Here is an 18,988-nt window from a genome sequence, read left to right on the forward strand (position 1 = left end):
TTTTACTTAGCCTTCCTGGTAGGAACTTTTGAATGTCTTCAGCAATGTATTACCCAATGTCCGACAGAGCCCATCCATATCATGAAAGGATTTTAACACATATGTGACTGTTTCCTGAGAACTTCAGTCTGTACAATTAAAGAGCAAAGTGAAACACAATACTTCCCTGGTTCATGCCCGCTGTGCCCTGCTTACCCCAAGCCCCTGCCTGGTAAAAATTCCCCCAAACTCTATGTCAAGATGGACGATATTTTTAAAAGGTCTTACTTGAGTGGTTATTTTGAGACATTTTTGCTCATCGTAAGCTTGTGGTAGTGACTGTAACTATCCCCTGGCCTTCTTCTCAACCCTATTGGTTGTATCATTTGACAAACTCAAACATTCATGAACTCTGCACCCACAACACTGAACACGACTAAATAAAAATCAGCAACACTATAATTGCAGTCCCGTTATATTTCTGACTTTACACTCAGATGAGCTGTGATGTGGCCACAAGTCTGAGTTTTCATGATTTGTTCATCGTCCCCAGTCAGCTGTACTTCACACCTCCCCTCCCTTCAGGGGAACGACACAACGCCCACCACCACAGCAACTCTGTGCCATTTCTTCCTGCTGCTGTACTGAGATAGCCAGAGTCGCCTTGGGAGAGCTTCAGGGAGAGGACCACAGCTGCAGGGGAACAACTCAGCTGCAGGGTACGGGGGATCACAGCTGCAGGGTGGGGGGATCACAGCTGCAGGAGGAACATCACAGCTTCAGGGGAGGACCACAGCTGCAGGGGCGATCACAGTTACAGGGAGGACCACAGCTGCAGGGGGAACAACTCAGCTGCAAGTGGGGGGATCACAGCTGCAGGGAGGGTCACCACAGCCACACTGGAGGAGGCCAGGGCCTACCTCCTAGACAGCTTTTCATAAAATCAGGTGCTTGGAGTCCAGGTCTTCCAGAGGCTGAAGCATGGTCACCACTGATTAAGTTCCAGAACTTTCTACCACTGCCAATGAATGACAACTTAAAAAAAAAAACAAACATAAAGCTATAAAGAGTGGGGGAAAAGCATAACACGTGCCCCCTATCCCGACCCTATCCCTTACCCCAACCCTTTCCCCTTCCCCCTCCCTTCCCCAGTACATTAGTAAAACATTGATGTGTGAAATGTTTAAAAGAATAAGACCTTTTTGGCGGGAAATTGACAGTTTGGGATGTGGGGAAGGAAACTACCAGAAAATAGACTTTTAAAACTGACTCTATTTGGCAAAGCAACTAAAACCATCTCCTTAAACTTTCCATTGATTACTCTAACTTCTTCAAAGTGTTTGTATCAGATCGGGAATTCTATGAAGTCATTAATTCGTCTAAACAGCGATATTTCATGAAAGTTCATCTTCACGTTGATCTCAGGGAGTCTGCCCAACAGAGGGGGCTGATGCCCAGGAATTAACCATGAAACTAGGCAGAAAGGGTCTTTCTTTAGCCAGTCACACTATGTCAGAAAAATGAAGAATGCGGCAATGACAAACATGAGCAGGCAGAGCAGCAGAGAAGCAATCCCGGGATGAAGCCCCTGGGGCTTTGTCTCTCCAGGGTTCACCCACCGCAGCCATGCAGACCGTGGGCAGCCCGGCTCAGGAAGCTCCTCCTGCGTGGGGTCTGCCAGGGGAGGATTAGGTAAAGACAGTTTATTGGAGCATAGCTTCATGCACTTATTTACGCGCTATGGTTGCTTTTGTGTTTAATAATGAAGTTGGCTCAATAGGTGTCTTTTTACCTAGGGTTCATTGCTGTGAAGAGACGCCATGACCGTGGCAACTCTTACAGAGGACATTTAATTCTGGCTGGCTTACTGTTTCGGAGGGAAACTATAGAGGGTGGGGAAACATGGCGGCATTCAGGCAGACATGGTGCCGGAAGAGCCGAGAGTTCTACATCTCGATCCACAGGAAGCAAAAGGAGACTGTGTGCCACACTGGGCATAGCTTGAGTATAGGAGACTTCAAAGCCCACCCCACAGTGACACACTTCCTCCAATAATGCCATACTTCCTACTAATGCCACTCCGTGTGGGTCAAGCGTTCAAACCCATGAGTCTGGGGTAGGGTGGGGGATGGGGAGCATGGGGGAGAGGGGAGCATTCTTATTCAAACCTACTCCTATTCACAGTAGGAAAAGCTACCTAGACTGACTGACTGAGTTTGATCCCCAGAATCAAGATTGTGGAAGGAGAAAACAGACTCTCTCAAGTTTGTTCTCTGACATCCTCACATATGCCACATACACCCTATGTAACCTTTTAAAAAACCAAAATGTTTACTATTCCACCTCTTACTGTGTTAGAATGTTAGAAAATTTGCCAGCCACTGATCTAAAGGACAAAATCAAAAGACCTAACACTTAATGAGAAACCCTGAAACCAATCAAGAATAATAAAAGTCATTTTGTGAACAAACAGCAATTTTGATTTTCTTAACATTGAGAAAACGAATTCTTATAGACATCTATTTGCATGTGCATGATATGTTGTTTGTGCTTTGTGCGTGCAGGTGTGTGTGTGTGTGTGGTGTGTATGTGTATGGTGTGTGTGTGTAGTGTATATGTGTATGAGGTAGTATGGGGTGTGTGTATGTATGGTGTATGTGTGTATGTGTATGGTGTGTGTGTGTAGTGTATATGTGTGTGAGGTAGTATGGGTTGTGTGTGTGGTGTACGTGTTTGGTGTGTGGTGTGTATGTGTGCATGTGTATGTGTGTCTGGAGGGTAGAGATGTGTGTTGTGCATTCTCTCTTGTCCCTCGTGAGTCAACCCAGTGGTCCCACCTCCAGCTCAGAGTGCTGGGATTGGAGGTCTGAGCGACCATGCCTGGTTGAGCCTTTTTATTTTAACATTCCGATGTTGTTATAACATTCCAAGAACTATGAGCCATAAACACGCATCTAAGACATTTTTCAGTGGCCATCACAATTCCATAAACAAAATTTTGGAAAATGGCTTTTTAAGAGAGAGTATCTTTTAATTTCAGCAAGTAGAAATGAGTTATCAGCAACAGCACTAGAACAGAGGAATTCACACTTCAAAGTTCTGGGAGGAAAAAAGAGCCAGTTAGCTTGAACCGTGGAGGATTTTGAGAGGTGTCATTTTCCCAGCACCAAAGCATGTGCTCCTCTGGTACTTTTTCTCATTGTTTACCTGAGTGTACCTCACCCTTCAGACAGTGTCCTTAGGGTACCTCCAGTTATCAGTTAGGTGTGCTCACCATGGCTGCCGCCACCTCTGACTGACAGTTGGTGCTGCGTGCTGTGGTTTCTTTCTGCCCTGTTCCGACCTGTTTGTAACAGGATGAGATGATGCACTGATGAGGGCCTAGTGAGAGGTTTTAGTTTTTGCATGAGGGAAGGAAAGGCTGTGTGCAGCTCACTGCTGACTTCCGGTTTCTCCCATGCTATAAATCATAGTTCTCTGCGTATATAGTAAGGGTGACAGGTCTATGCTGAGAAACGGAAGTGTGTGTCAGCTTGGGATTGTGAATGCCATAATAGCATCAAAACAGCAGAATGCAGGCCCCACTCTGTGATGGAATCTCCTCTCAAGATGTACACCGCAGTGCATTAGACGATCAAACAGAAGTTTTTTGTTCTGTTTTGTGTTTTAGCAGAGTGAACATAGATTTTTAACTTTTATTCTTTGAAGGTAAGTGAGAGGCCAAGCATTATGGCATATCCCTTTAATCCCAGCACTCAGGAGGCAGAAGCAGGTGGGTCTCTTGAATTCCAATCTGACCTGGTCTATAACTCAAATTCCCAAATAGCCAGGGCTACACAGAGAAACCCTATCTCAAAAAGCCAAAACAACTACAAAAAAAAAAACAAAAAAACCGACAACAATAATAAAATAAGAAAGAAAAGTGGGAGTAGCTCCAAGAGAGGAATCTCCTTGTCTTAGTTGCTTTTCAATTTCTGTGGTTATAGAAGAAAGAGTTTCGGGGGTGGGGGGGCTTACAGTTTCAGGGACAGATGGGCATGGGGCTAGAGCAGTAGCTGAGAGCTTACGTCTTGATCCACAAGCATGAGGCAGAGAGACCTAGGAATGATGTGAGATTTTGAAACCTCAAATCCTACCCCCAGTGACACACCTCCAATAAGGCCACGCCTCCTAACCCTTCCCAAACAGGTGCACCAACTGAGAACAAAGCATTCAAACATGATCCTGTGGGGGCCGTTTTCACTTAAACCGTTATATCTCTCATGGAAAGGTTTTTAATCGCCAGACTTGAAAAAGGCCTCTTGCACTCACGATCCACTAACCACAACCCAATCTCTTGGCTACACCTGACTGGAAGCCTGGAGAGTTGAGAACAATTCACAGGCACTGCTAGTTCTGGGCCAGGTGTAGGCTGCAGGAGATTCGTATGGATAATGAACATTGGGAGGTGTCCAGCTTCTTTGGCACTGAAGGAAATGAAACTGAAGCCCTGTGCGGTGGTGATCTTAATTCATTAAGTTAGCTAAGATATTTCTATCAGCACATGTTGGGAAGGATTAGTGAGAAGTTACACACCCCCCAGGCCAGACTAAATGCACATCGTAAAATATCCTCTTTCATAAAATCAAATAGTTGTATGTTAAACTCAGTTAGGTTCGCAGCTGTTCCTGCTAAGCATATGCCCCAAAGAAACCACTACAGACTAGGAGACATGTACAAGAACGTAAAAAGTAATACAAGCATGGATCATAAAAGGAGAGGGAGAGGGGGGAAGACAATACACAACTCCAGTACTATAGACCAATGGGACGGGCCGATGCAATCCAATGGGATGGCCCGATGCAATCCAATACTCATCAGAGCTAGGCTGGGTTTCTCAAACTGTCACCGAAGAATCCCAAATACGCGTATGTCAAATGGAACCGTACATCTTATACGAAAACCATCACAAACACAAAGAAAACTTAAAGATCGTTAGTCTCATCAGCTGGGCTAAGAATTTTTAGACCTGTCATTAAAAAAACAGGATGGGAAAATTAACAAATTTGACCTCACCGAGATTAAAGCTCCTTTCCCCAAAAAGACAAATACAAACTAAGGAGAACGACATTGCGTTATGTATAAGAAAGGTTTGTACCAAACTAAGAGGACCTCTCAAACTCAGCTGTGGGAACGTCTAACTTTAAAAACAAAAATAAAAGCATTTGTGGGTATAGCCCGTGCTAAGGCATGCAGGCCTGCCACCCCTGCTTCCATGGTCGGAGGGATCAACACCATGCAGAAGATTTGTATAGATTCTTTGTCAAAGGAGAGTATATCTGAGTGACGTGCCATCACACAGACCACGCCTGGTACCGTTCGCCATTAGGAAATAAATGCACATTACGCTTTACTCTTTTTCATTCATTATTTGAGTTAGCATACGCGGTAGCGTTTTGTGTCATATTCAGGCGAATGTGTCGTTAAACGTTATTCTAAAATATCCACTCCTCCAGTCCCCTTCCTTCCAGAAGACAGTGCTTCCTCTTGAGAATCAAGTGTTCACTCTGTACCTCTGAAACAAGTTGGAATCAGGAAGAGTTCAGCGCACAGTGCCTTCAAGAATGCGACCCAGCAAGAACTCTCTGAGTGGTAGGGATTCCAAAATTGTATGGCTGCCTTTTTTTTTTTTTTTTGGAGTAGGAATTGAATCCAGAGCCTTAAGAATTCTGGTTTGCAGGCCCTAAGCAACACTTCTAACACTGAGCAGCCATTCTGGAAACCAGTTTCATTCTGTCACGGGAAGCCAAAGGTACACTTACCCGCTTCATCCCACCATCTCATTTGTAGGTGAGAGAGAAAAACGTTCACAGAGAAGCATTTTCCATACATACACTAACAGCCCTAAGCTATTCCGATGGAAGGAACAAGCAGGGATGGCTCACCAGTTAAGGGTACTGGCTGCTTTTTTTGAGGACCAGAGTTCAGTTCCGGGGGTGAGGGGCACACAGGCTTACAGTCGCCTGTAACTGCATCCCCAGAAGGACACACACACACACACACACACTCCAGAAGGAGAGAGAGAGAGAGAGAGAGAGAGAGAGAGAGAGAGAGAGAGAGGGGAGGAAGAGAAAGAGGGGGAAACACGAAGGGGAAGAAGAAGGGAGGGAAGATTAAGAAAGAATGAATGTTTTTTTTTTTTTTTTTTTTTTTTTTTTTCTGGTTCTTTTTTTTTTCGGAGCTGGGGACTGAACCCACGGCCTTGAGCTTCCTAGGCAAGCACTCTACCACTGAGCTAAATCCCCAACCCCAGAATGAATGTTTCTTAACGGGGGGGGTGATAAAACTATTGTGCAGTCTATGCCAACGGAGGCAGGAGGAGGGAGGAAAGAGGAAACATTAAAAAGAAAGAGGGGTGAGGGAGGAGTCCTTGATAAGGGTGGGGGCAATTGATTGCTTGTGCCATGGTCTAAAGTGCCCCTTTGCTTCTTCTGGCTGGGCTGTTTGGTAACTTTGAACCCAGTTAAGAGCAGTTAAAACCTGTGAGAGAGAATGTCAGGGGTGCCCACCTGAAGAAATATTCACCACAGCTCCAGTACAAAAGTCCCTCCCTCCTCCCTCCGCGGCTCTCGCATCCGGGAAAAGGTCTGCGGCTTCTGGGACCCCGAGCGCTGGGACCTGTTCAGAGCCAGGCTCTTCGGCGGGACTCGGGGATGGCGTTCGGCGTCGCCTTCATGTCGCTCGGCTGTAGCGACGCGGCACGGGAAGAGGACAGCCCGGCCTCGCCCTGCGCGGTCCCCGAGGGCCCAGGCGCGCGGCGTGTGCAGGGGCGAGCGGGCGGGCGCGGGAGGGACGCCGCAGCTCGGCTCCCGCAGGCGCCCATGGCCCCGCCGCGCCCGCCCCGCCTGCTGCCCGCGCTGCGCGCCCTGCTCTACTGGTCCCTGGTGTACGGCTACTGCGGGCTGTGCGCCTCGGTCCACCTGCTCAAACTTTTGTGGAGCATCGGTAGGGCGCCGGCGCAGACCTTCCGCCGGGCGGCTCGGGCCAACCCTCCCGCTTGCCTGAACGACCCCTCCTTGGGGACCCACTGCTACGTGCGCATCAAGGTGAAGGCCGGCGCGGGCCTGGAGACGGGGGAGGGAGAGGGACGCGGGTGGGAGCCGCGGGAGCCGCGGTGCCTAGGGCTCCGGGCTGATTATTCGTCCCCTGATAGCTGCGGGCACCCGGAGAACCCCAGGGGAGGCAGGAGGGACTGGGCCGGGGGGCTGTTCCGCGCGCGGGTCAGTATTCTGGCTTTCGTTCCCTCCTTAACCTTCGTGTTGGTGGGGGTGGGGGGGGCGTATTTCAGAATGTGGAATTTCTCTAACCGGATCCTCCTCCTGCTGAAGCAACTCAGAATAATTCTGCTCCCTTTCCTACTGCAAGGAGAAGCTGTCTCCTGTCACCTTTTTTGCCTTTTAGGGCTCAGATCAGCTGCAGAATGACGCTTCTGGCGATGCCCTGCTGTCCAGATTTTGAGATGGAGCGAGTGGACAGTTCTTTGGAAAGTCATTTCTAATCTCAGATGACCTAGGCAGCCCTAAACGATAAGAAATGGTTTGTGTGTGTGAGGAAGGAAGCAGGTGCAAGAAGTCAGGAATAAAACAGAATGGAATACAAAGTAGGCGACCACTTCTTAACAAAGCTTCATTTGCTGCGCTTAAATAAAAGTGCCAACCGTGCCAACAGATTTTCATTGTCCGTGCTCGTCCCAACTTCTGTCACAGCCCACAGACTTCTATTTCCTGATGCCAGGTGGTGGAGTGATACAGTGTTTGTGATACGACCTGCAGTCTGACTCACAAGCCTTTCAAAGCGGCATAAGAGGAGATATTTGTGTTACTGAGTCCTGACGTTTTATAAGCAGCTAAACTCCCCAGCAACTGGGATTCGGAAAGGCAAGAGGAGCCTGAAACTGATGTAAGAGTTAAGCACGTTCGTTCATGTTTCGAGAAGAATTACAAGAATTAGAAGAATTAGAATTAGGGGAGGAGGAGGGGGGGAGAGAAGGAGAAAAAGGAGAGGAAGAAGAAGAAGAAGAAGAAGAAGAAGAAGAAGAAGAAGAAGAAGAAGAAGAAGAAGAAGAAGAAGAAGAAGAAGAAGAAGAAGAAGAAGAAGAAGAAGAAGAAGAAGAAGAAGAAGAAGAAGAAGGAGAAGAAGAAGAAGAGAAGAAGAAGAGGAGGAGAAACCACAAAGGAAAAGAAAACATAAGCCAACGGACTTATAATTTAGTGTAATTCATACTAATTATCAACCTGGCATATACCCAGTGCGGTAAAATCTTTATTAAACCCAGTCTGGTGGCCATAGCTTTTCATTCTCCCAAGACTCGCTACCACTAAAATAATTTTTTAAAGGTAACAGCAAAGTCACATTTGTTAAGTCTGTAAGGATGAAACACAGCCTATGACTCTTCCTAAGATCCTCAGAATGCCTTTCTTTTCCCCAGAAGCAGAACGAAGAAGTCGACACAGTGGTGACTCTAGTCACCTAGATACTTCATTCTTCTTTTTTCCTTTTACTTCATTCTTCTTAACATCTGTTTGTTTAGTGATGCTGGAGGTCGTCCTATTGGCTGAGTCAGGCAAATGCTCTACCACTGAGTTACATCCTTAGCCCTCCCAATGACCTTCATGCCTTGGGCATCATTTAGGGGAAGGGATGGCAGTGCTGGGGATTGAAGTTAGGATCTCATGCTTGAAAGGCAAGCACCCTGCCGCTGCTCTGAGCCTCAGCCCTCAGGCCCCATTTTCTAAACTAAGGTGATAGAGTTGAGGGAAATGACACGCCAGACGCTCACATCTAAAGGCTGGAAACAAAGTCCAGGCTCTGTCTTTCATAGTTCCAGGAATTTTGCTTTTCTCTTTTCCTTCCTTGACTATGCTCCCATATCCTTGGTGTCCGCAGGACTCCTCCCTTGCTCCTGGTCCTTTCCTGGGGGTGAACTCTTGGGCACTTGTCCACTCCACTGTTAGAAACACAGATGTGACAGAGGGAACAGGCAGCAAAGGAGAGTATATATGAAACACTTGAGATCACAGAGTGGGAAGGAGATGCCTAAAAATAAGAGAAGGGGGTGTGAATTACATAAGTGATGCCGCAGCTCTTGACGGGCGGGCAACTGAGAAAAAAAAAATGTGAGGTAGACTTAGCAACATTGAAATTCAGATTGGAATTATTTATGTATCCTGCAGGGGATGAAACGTGACACCTTACTAAGACGAAAGCTACATTGTAACATTGCTTCAGAAGCTCAAAACTATATACACAGACCTTGTAGCAGAGCAAGTAAGAGGGGTATTCTAAAGGGAGTGCCCAAGGTGAATTGGTCTGTTTATTCTATCGATGATATGTTGTTCAGTTAATATTTATTTCTCGATGTTAAAGTAATTCAAGTGAGAATGCTTTTAGTGACAGGGAAATACTAAATGTCTTAGTCTAATGATGCCCATGATCACATACTCCATATCCTTCCAATTTCAGGACTCGGGGTTAAGATTTCACTATGTTGCTGCTGGAGAGAGGGGCAAACCCCTCATGCTGCTGCTTCACGGATTTCCAGAATTCTGGTAAAATTACCAACTAACTTGTTTCTTTTGCATTAACACTTAACATTCTGGCTTGGTTCATGTGATGCTGTTGTAAAGAAATAGGATTGTTTGTTTGTTGTTGTTGTTGTTGGTGGTGGTGGTGGTGTTTTTGTTGTTGTTTGTTGGTTGGTTGGTTGGTTTTGGTTTGTTTTGCTTAGTTCCAGAGGCTGGGATGTCCAAGATCAAGATCAGGCGTGGGCTGCCATGTTGGATCATCATATGGAGAGGGTATATCAAGGCAAGAAAGGCAACAGAGGGTAAATTCGAGGTTCATCCCATGAGGTCAGATCGCTCATGACCTAACACTATTATAACCGCAGTTAAATGTCATAGTTTTACAGGGGCAAACATTCTAAGCGTATAGCTTTCCATAGAATCCCTTTCTCAAAACGGTAGATCATTTCCCAGGGCGATAACTCCTGAATGCTTCTGTTTGCAGCAATAGTTTCTCTCCTAATCTAAAAGCATTCATACTTAGATGACCATCCTAACTTCTCAGAGCTGGATGTTGCTGTGTAGCCCAGGCTGGCTGTTGCTGTGTAGCCCAGGCTGGCTGTCTCAGTTTGGGCTTTGTTGCTGTGAAGAGACACCATGACCAAGGCAACTCTTATAAAGGACATTTAATTGGGGCTGGCTTACAGTTTCAGAGGTTTAGTCCATTATCATCAAGGTAGAAGCGTGACAGAGTCCAGGCAGACATGGTTTTGGAGGAGCTGCAGACCACAGGAAAAGACTGTGTGTCCCACTGGGCTTAGGCCCAAAGCCCACCTCCATAGTGACATACGTCCTCCAGGCCTCACCTCCTAATAGTGCCACTCCCTATGGCCAAGCATTCAAACACTAGAGCCTTTAGGGCCAGACTATCCAAAGCACCACACTGGCCTCGAACTCGTACCCCATTCCCTCGGCCTCCCAAGTGCTAGGGTTACTGGTGTTCACCACCACCCCTAACTCTGCTTTTTCCTGTGAGGATTAAAAGAGTCTTTTAATGTTTCAATTTTCTGAAACTTTGAGTTATAAAGCATTCCCTGTAGAGTGTTGTGGATAAAAGACAGCCCTGGGTGAGAGAGTCGGAACAAAGGCAACCTTGGAGTACGCAGCAGGGGGCTTTGTCACTCGTGGAGCAGAGAGAGGGAGTGCATGTGAATGTAGGCTCTGTTGAAGGCATAAGTGTTTTAACAAGTAAAAAAGAAAGCCTATAGCCAAAAATTCACAGCGGTTACCATGTGAGCCTATTTGTGTGGTTAGAATAAAATACCGGGACAGAAATTTCCTTCTCACAGTTCTAGAGGCCAAGATGCTCAAGATTAAGCCCTTGGAGAGATTCGGTGTCTGTAAGGGCCTAGGCCCTGTTTTCAAAATGCTGTCTGGTTGCTTTGTCCTTCAGAGGACTAACATATCCTCGTGTGACAGAAGGAAAAGGGGGAGAGGAGATTGGTTAACTCCCGTGAGTGCTTTGCTGGGCTGTGTTGTTAATATCACATATAAGAGCCCTGATGTCATGACACTCTTTAAAGCCTTAGTCCTAATACGATCATTTTGGCAAATTGCTTCCGTGCATGAACGAAAGGGTATTTACCCAGGCGACGGCAGTAATGGAGGGAAACAGCGCTGGTTTTCTGTCGCTCCCAAGGGACCCAAGTAAAAACAGATGGAATTAACGTCCAACTCTTAAGAAAATGTAGCATGCTGGAAAGCGATAGAAGATGCTGGGGTGAAAAGGAATTCTTTTTTAATGGCAGATTATGTTAGGGAGTAGATGAAAAAGGACATTCTCTGGGGTGATTCAAAAGTAGACTATTGGCTTAACGTTTGAATCTAGAGTTTCTACTATTACAAATTCTTCACCTTCTTTGGAGCCTTAAAGACTTCGCGTCACCCAAAGTCCTGATTTTAAGGTGCAGGTAGCTTTGAGAGCTTGTTTGGAGGTTCTAGTAAGGATGCACAGCTTCCCACATACCACTGACCGAGGAAAAGCCCTCCTCCGTTGGGAGAGGTTTGTCTCTTCTACCCAGCATGAAGCTTCAGGAGGAAGCAGATAGATGCCCCCCAGCCAAGCAGTCCAGCCACATCGATGCTGGTGACAAAAGAGGTGATGCGTGTCCCAGCCAGATTGCTCTCACTACCTCAAATGCCCCTAGCCCTGTGAAGAATACAGGAATATTATTTTTACACAATTTAGTCATTATTTTATGAATGAAAGTAACTCTGTGGACAAACGCCTTGAGAATGTTAATGTCCTCGATAGGTCGGTGTGGAAGAACGCATGATGGCAAAGTGCTATTCATTACCTGATTTCGGTAGGGCAAGAAGCCTATAGGTGTCTCTTCCTGAGAAGACTTTCTTACTTAAGGATTCCCACCGTGCTCTGGATTTAGCTGCCTGGATAAACATCGTCATCTGTTCTTCCATCTAGAGACAACCTAATTAAGGAGGAAAAGCTCCCAGTGCAGTTTGCACCATGCAGAGAGACTCACCTCGTAGACTGCATGGCACGGGCACTTACTATTATATGTTATTCCAAAGCATTAATCACATTTGCCCAGAGTAGCAAAGGCAACGAGTCTACCTGTGACTGAAAGAACGTCCTCGTTGCTATTGTTGTCAACTCAAAAAAAAGAGGGAGCCTCAACTCAAGAATTGTTCAGATCCAATTATCCTCACACATCTGCGAGGCATTTTCTTGACTGCTAATTGAGATAGGTCGGAGGTCCCAGCCCACCGTGGGCGGTACCATCCCTAGGCAGATGGGCCTAGACTAGATAAGAAAGCCAGCCGACTATATGAGAGGGAATGAGTCTTGCTCCAAGGTTTCTGCTTCAGTTCCTGCCCTGATTTCCCTCGGTGGTAGACTGGAACCCTAAGATGAAATAAACCATTTCCTTCCCAAGTCACTATGGTCCAAATGTTGTATTACAATGAAAGAAAAGCCAAACAGAACAAGGACCCTATGTATCACTCACAATATTCCTGCCTCAGAGACGTTGTGAGAATAGAACCAAAGTCCCTTCGTAGGGCACCAGCAAATACTCAAAATCTGTCCCTTAGGGGCCTGGGACGATGTCTCAGTGGGTAAAGCAGCCGCTGCTCAGGGGTGAGGGCCAGCGAATCCAACCTCTCTCTGGTCTCTGCAGGCTCCCACACATTCATTGCAGACAACCACACAGACACGAAAGTAAAGAAAAGAAAAAGAAATGAGCACTTTACAGTAATTTTAAGACCCGGAAGCACCATATAGTGTAGTGTGTTGTCTAGATTTACCACTGTTCGCCCAGACCGCTGGGAAGCGTCAATGGTTAACCTGTACTATCCCGCAGGGCACCAAAGCAGTAAAATCTGCATCTGCCGCCTTGAATCCAAAGGAAGCCTTAGAGAAGATAACGCCATCTGTGGGAACTTTAGCTAAATCAGCCCAAAATACGGCTGTTTGTCAAAGGATGGTCTTTATTTTTTTTCTCTCCCTCTACCTCAATTTGCATCTCTTTTAAAAATATTTCAAGCTGACCCAGGCAATTTCTGGGAGTCCGCCTCCATCTCCAGCTGCCTGGAATGTTTGCGTCAACACTCACAGGCAGGGCGTCCACATCCTGAGCTCAGCACAGAGGCCACAACAGTGTCACCCTTCCAGAAGAGGACAGACAGGATGCTCCGCACCTGGAAGTGTCCTGCCTGGGAAACCAGGATCCTGGGGTATTTTAACAGACATAATAAGGGAAGAGGTTGTCTTGTTCTTTGTTTTCCTGCGTGATCTCAGCTATTGCCTGAAACTGTCAGAAAGACAGGCATGATGGTATATGCCCGTGATCCCAGCATGAGGAGGCCAAGACAAAGGAATTTGAGACAGGCTAGGCGTACCCTACCTGGGCTGCTAACATGAGGATCCCATTTCAGGAAAACAATAAAACCACTGTTAAAGAAAGAAAGAAAGAAAGAAAGAAAGAAAGAAAGAAAGAAAGAAAGAAAGAAAGAAAGAAAGAAAGGAGAAAAGGGAAAGGAAAAGGGAAAGAAAAGAAAAGAAAGAGAAAAGAAAAGACACAAAAACAAAACAAAAAAATGAAAACCACCATAGTATAAAAATAGTCTTGTTTCTGTGTATTAAGGGTTGTTTCTGTGATGTGTGACAGGGGCAAGGTTTCTTTTGTTACGGCAGCCATTTCTGCTTTAGTTTATGGCTGGACTATGAGCCAAATGTGTCACTATGTCTGAATTCCAGAATAAGGATATTTAAAATTATTCCTTACAGTCTGGGAGGCGCTGAGTGGGTGCTTTCTTGGTGATCATGAAACCTAACTTCAAGCCCCAGGACCCATGAAAAAGAGCCAGGCAGTACACTTAGAACCCCAGGCGTGCAGAGGCACACACACAGGTCATGGGTTCAATGGCCATCCAGCCTAGCTAGTGGGCTAGGGGGAGACCCTGTCTGCAAACAAACAAACCAAGCTAGGGGCTGCGGAGATGGCTCAGCAGTTCAGAGCACCTGCTGCTCTTACAGAGGACCTGAGTTCAGTTCCCAGCACCCATGTCAGAGAGCTCATAACCACCTGTAACTCCAGCTCTAAGGGATCTGAAATCCTTTTCTGGACTCCATAGACACCTGAGCTCACATGCACATGCCCCTACACACACACACACACACACACACACACACACACACAGAGGCACTCACACACGCATACACACTCACACACATACACACACTCAATTAAAAGTAAATCTTTAAGCTGTGTGTATACACATGTATACATATGTATGTATATATATACTTATATATACATATATATACTTACACATATATGTAAATATATGCAAGTATGCATGAATACTTGTGGGATGGATAAAAAAGTGATTGGGCCCAACAAAAATGTGAATGTGTTAATGTGTAAATGAGAATGAGAATGAAAATGTAAATGAGTGTATGAGCGTATCTGTATCTATGCGTACTTGCTTGTGTCAACATTTTCCTTCTTTGAGTGAGTGTGACACTTTCTTTTCCTACTTCAATAAAAGTTAATTGCTCCAATCCTCCGTCTCACCTAGCCATTGAAAGGTGAGACTTCTCAGCAAAAGAGAAAGGATCCTTAGCAACAAATTCTCTACTGAATTCCACACTGCTATACACCATATGATATATACATAACACACACACACACACACACACACACACACACACACGTCTGTCAGATGTTACTGATTCAGCCATGGGCTTAGGCAGTCTGCCACACTGAAAGCATGCTTGCATGTTCCAGGGTCCTGGAATGTGCCAAGCCACTTTAGGGAGAGGCTCCATTCCCAGAAGTTCAGAGGGAAGGGTCCAACTTCCAAATTTAGGTTGGGGAATTGATCTCGCTGGAGGCCTCCAAATGTTAATTCCACAGATGGGAGGTGAAAGACTACCAACACCAATCATGGCCAAATTAAAGCAAACTTTTACTTTTATTTGTGTACATGGTCTGTCTCCCCCTAACATGAAGTTCAAGAGATCAGCACTGGGCATGAAGAAGATAAGGGGTTGTATAGCTCAGAAGTAGAGTTTCCGAATCGAGATTTGGCAGGCAAATGGGTGGCATTACAGGAGCAGAATATAAACATATTAAGTTGGTCATAACAACCTCCTGAAACAAAGACATGGGGCAAGGCAGTCGTAGCAATGTAATCATGACAAGGTGATCACATCAAGTTTTTTAAACAAAGGGAGGGTTGATATTTCCTGGAATAGGCATCTCAGAATAAGCAGGATTCATGATTATTCAAATACCCAAGAGGCAGAGCTTTATTGATTATTGGGCATAATGAATGATGAAGAGGGGTGATTTGGACTTCAGATACAAATACAAGAAATGCCCACTAAAAATTGTAAAGTCAAAAGAGACGCCGCGCTGCACATGCCCCTTCCTTCCCAGGAGCCTCTGCCTCAGACCCTGCAGCCGCCATAATGTCGATGCTTAAGAAGAATTGGATTGCCATCTATGAAATCCTTTTTAAGGAAGGCGTGATGGTTGCTAAAAAAGATGTCCACATGCCTAAACACCTGAGCTGGCAGACAAGAATGTGCCCAACCTTCTTGTCATGAAGGCCATGCAGTCTCTCAGGTTTTGAGGCTACATGAAGGGGCAGTTTGCTTGGAGACATTTCTACTGGTACCATAGGGCATCCAATATCTCTAAGATTACCCGCACCTGCCTCCAGAGATCGTTCTTGCCACCCTGCACCAAGGCCGTCCTGAGAGTGGCAGGCTCAGCTCAAAGGGCCTGAGGGTGAGCGACCTGTAAGATTCACAAGAGGGGAGGCAGACAGAACTACTTCTGTGCCCCCTGGAGCTGACAAAGTGAGGCTGAGGCTGGCTCAGCCACCAAATTCCAGTTTAGAAGCGGCTTTGGTTGGTCATGGAACATGGTCAGCCGCCTCAGTGAAGTTGAAGATTATGTTGTATTGAATAAACTTTAAAGAAAAAAAAAACACGAAAGATTTGTAAAGCTGGCAGAGGAGAACCCTTAAGGAAACTACTTCATTCAGTACAGTGCACAGACAAGATAACCGTGGCTTGGAGATGTCTCAGTGGGTGAAAAGTACAGGCTCTGTGAGCAGAACAACTGAGTTCAAATCCCCAGCACAAAAGGCTGAACACATAGCGTGTCTGTGATCACTGCACCCTCCCCGCAGGAGGAGATGGGAAACGGAGACAGGAGAATCCCTGGACATTCAAGGGGGGAGCTGTATTGGTGTGTGCGATACACAAACAAGGAAAACGACCTGACAGGCTATGAGGCTGAAGTCCAAGGTTGTCCTCGGACCTCTACATATTCACACACATTTGCATGAGGATATCATGACCCGGCCAAAGACACTATTTATCTAAGATGAAACAGGAAACTTATTGATCAGTAGTGATTTGGGTGGAGGGTGGAACAGAGGCAGTCTGCCAGTCATAATTAGGTCTGCATCTGACACCGTTCCTGGCAATGTTTCTATCCTCTGTCCTACTGCATTGTCAATCCACATTGGCGTGTCCTTCCTCTGCCGAGTGACGATCTGACACTCCTGTGTGTGCTCCACTACCGCACCCCAAACGTATTTTCGGGTGATAGTTTCTCAATGGAGTAATGTCACGGTGCCTGCAGATGCTTTTTGGAGCCCTACAATAGGAGTCAGTCACCCCCAAAATTTGGTATCTTTCTTTGTTATACCCAAAATAGGTTTGCTTATTTGAGGAAGAAAATGCCCTAAGTCTCTGTGTTTTTAATTAGTTAGTTCCGTGGCCTTCTCATGAAGTGTGAGGGCTGGCTGGCCAGCAGGGATATCATGACCCCCAGAGCTAGAGTTATAGACAGCCGCCAGCTGCCCAGTGTGGGTGCTGGGAACCAAACAGGTCCTCTGCAAGAGCAGCAGATGCTCTCAAACACAAGAGCGCCAGCCCTCACACATGTTTGCCTTACCTCGTTACTCTGTTGGATTCTTTGAGACTTAGTTTCAGTCTGCGGACTCTTTTGCCCTACGTCATTATTCCGTTGGATTCTTTGAGACTTAGTTTCAGTCTGCGGACTCTTCCAAACCAGAATTTCAACTGTCAAAATTACTAAAAACAAAATGCTGAGCTCTGTTTGACTGGCCCCATGTTAGGAATTTCTGGAGACAGGACAGGGAGATGAGCTCCTAATGGCGACGTCACAGGGCTCTTTTTCCAGCCATAGCACACACATATAGCTTTTTTCTAATAAGAGATTTTTCATTGTTGTTGCTATTTTTGAGACAGGGACCCAGGTAACCAGAGCTCACTATGTAGCTGAGGATGACCATGGGCTTCTTTTTAAAAATATTTTATTTATTTAATTTTATGTGTATAGGTATATATTGGTGAAATATGTTTGCAGTGTCCGCCGAAGCCAGAAGAGGAGGTCAGACTTCCTGGACCTGCAGTTACCGGCAGTTAATTAATATAAAATTAATTAATTTTGTCTATATGGCTGTTTTGCCTGCATGTAGATCTGTGTACCACATGAGCGCCCGATGTCCATAGAGACGAGAAAGGAGTGCTAGATCCCTGGAACAAGAGTTAAGAGCCACCATGTGGGTACTGAGAACAGCACCCAGGTCCTCTGGAAGAGCAGCCTATGCTTTTAACCACCGAGCCATCTCTCCAGCCCCTACCTAGTTTTTAAAAGAGCATTTTCTGGTAGTTTTTCACTTGGGAAGCCTTAGCTTTTCTGGTTTGTTGGTTGGTTTTGAGGTGGCATGTCACTATGTTGACCAATCAGAATGGCCTCAGGTCTCTGGGTAAGCTAGTTCCTGTCAGTGTCCAAGGTAATTAGGAGTACAGTGCCTCTCTAATGCTATTCTTGAAATTAGTCAACATTTACTTATGTTTGTGTGTGTGCACGTGTGTGACGTGCGTGGAGGGGAGAGAGAAAATGTGGGAATGGGTTTCTCCTCTTGCCACATAATATTCTTGAGATCAAGCTTGGGTAGTCAGGCTTGCAGCTGAGAAGCCGTTTCAACCACTGAGCTGTCTCCCTACACCAATGTTCTTAATGTTTCCTTTTCCCTTCAGGTATTCTTGGCGTCACCAACTGAGAGAATTTAAAAGTGAATACAGAGTCGTTGCACTGGATTTGAGGGGTTACGGAGAGTCCGATGCACCTATTCATCAAGAGAGTTACAAGCTGGACTGTCTAATTGCAGACATAAAGGATGTTTTGGACTCCTTAGGTAGGTTTGCCTTTTAAAAAAATTGTGTGTGTGTGTCCAGAAGACTCTGGACTCTGAAGCATTGGATTCTCCCAGCGGCCAGCCCCTCCCCAGCGGCCAGCCACGCCCCAATATCAGCCACGCCCCAGCATCTAGCTACGCCCCACCAGCCAGCCCCGCCCCACCAGCCAGCCCTGCCCCAGCACTGGTTGCTAGTAGCTCTTCAGAATGGGTACAGCCGCATGAGCCACAACATCCAAAGTACATTCGTTGGGTGGACTGTGCGCGGGTACCCTCAGCTGCAGTGTTCATGAGTGCAGGTGCTGTGCCATGTCTAGAAGACAGCATTCCACCGGGCAGCTCTCCTCCTGCGGCATTCATATTCTTTCAGCTCCTCGTCTTTGATATTTCCTGAGCCTTGGGAGGAGGAGAGGGATTAGCATAAAAGTCCCATTTAGGGGCAAGCACTCAACAGCCACCTGTTCTCAGCGCTTGGGACAGTATCTAAAGTACAAACAAGAAATAACGGACTCGGGGTTGGGGATTTAGCTCAGTGGTAGAGCGCTTGCCTAGCATGCGCAAGGCCCTAGGTTCGGTCCCCAGCTCCGGGAAAAAAAAAAAAAAAAGAAATAACGGACTCAGTAGCTGTTTTTTTTGTTTTTTTTTTTTTTTTTCTTGAGACAGTATTTTATGTAAGCCAGGCTGGCCTTGGATTCTGA

At 46.1% G+C, this 18,988-nt stretch overlaps 1 protein-coding gene across 1 annotated transcript in view; it reads left to right on the plus strand.

Annotated features, from left to right (window-relative positions):
- Positions 1-6,583: 6,583 nt before the first annotated feature.
- Ephx4 (epoxide hydrolase 4) overlaps positions 6,584-18,988 on the plus strand; it is a 29,716-nt gene continuing 17,311 nt past the window's right edge. Inside the window, exons 1-3 of the mRNA XM_032916551.1 lie at positions 6,584-7,064; positions 9,481-9,566; positions 18,133-18,290. Coding sequence (XP_032772442.1) covers positions 6,672-7,064; positions 9,481-9,566; positions 18,133-18,290 — 637 coding nt within the window. The 5' untranslated portion in view covers positions 6,584-6,671. The remainder of the gene's footprint in view (positions 7,065-9,480; positions 9,567-18,132; positions 18,291-18,988) is intronic.

This window comes from Rattus rattus, chromosome 11, assembly GCF_011064425.1.
Source record: "Rattus rattus isolate New Zealand chromosome 11, Rrattus_CSIRO_v1, whole genome shotgun sequence".
Taxonomy (NCBI): domain Eukaryota; kingdom Metazoa; phylum Chordata; class Mammalia; order Rodentia; family Muridae; genus Rattus; species Rattus rattus.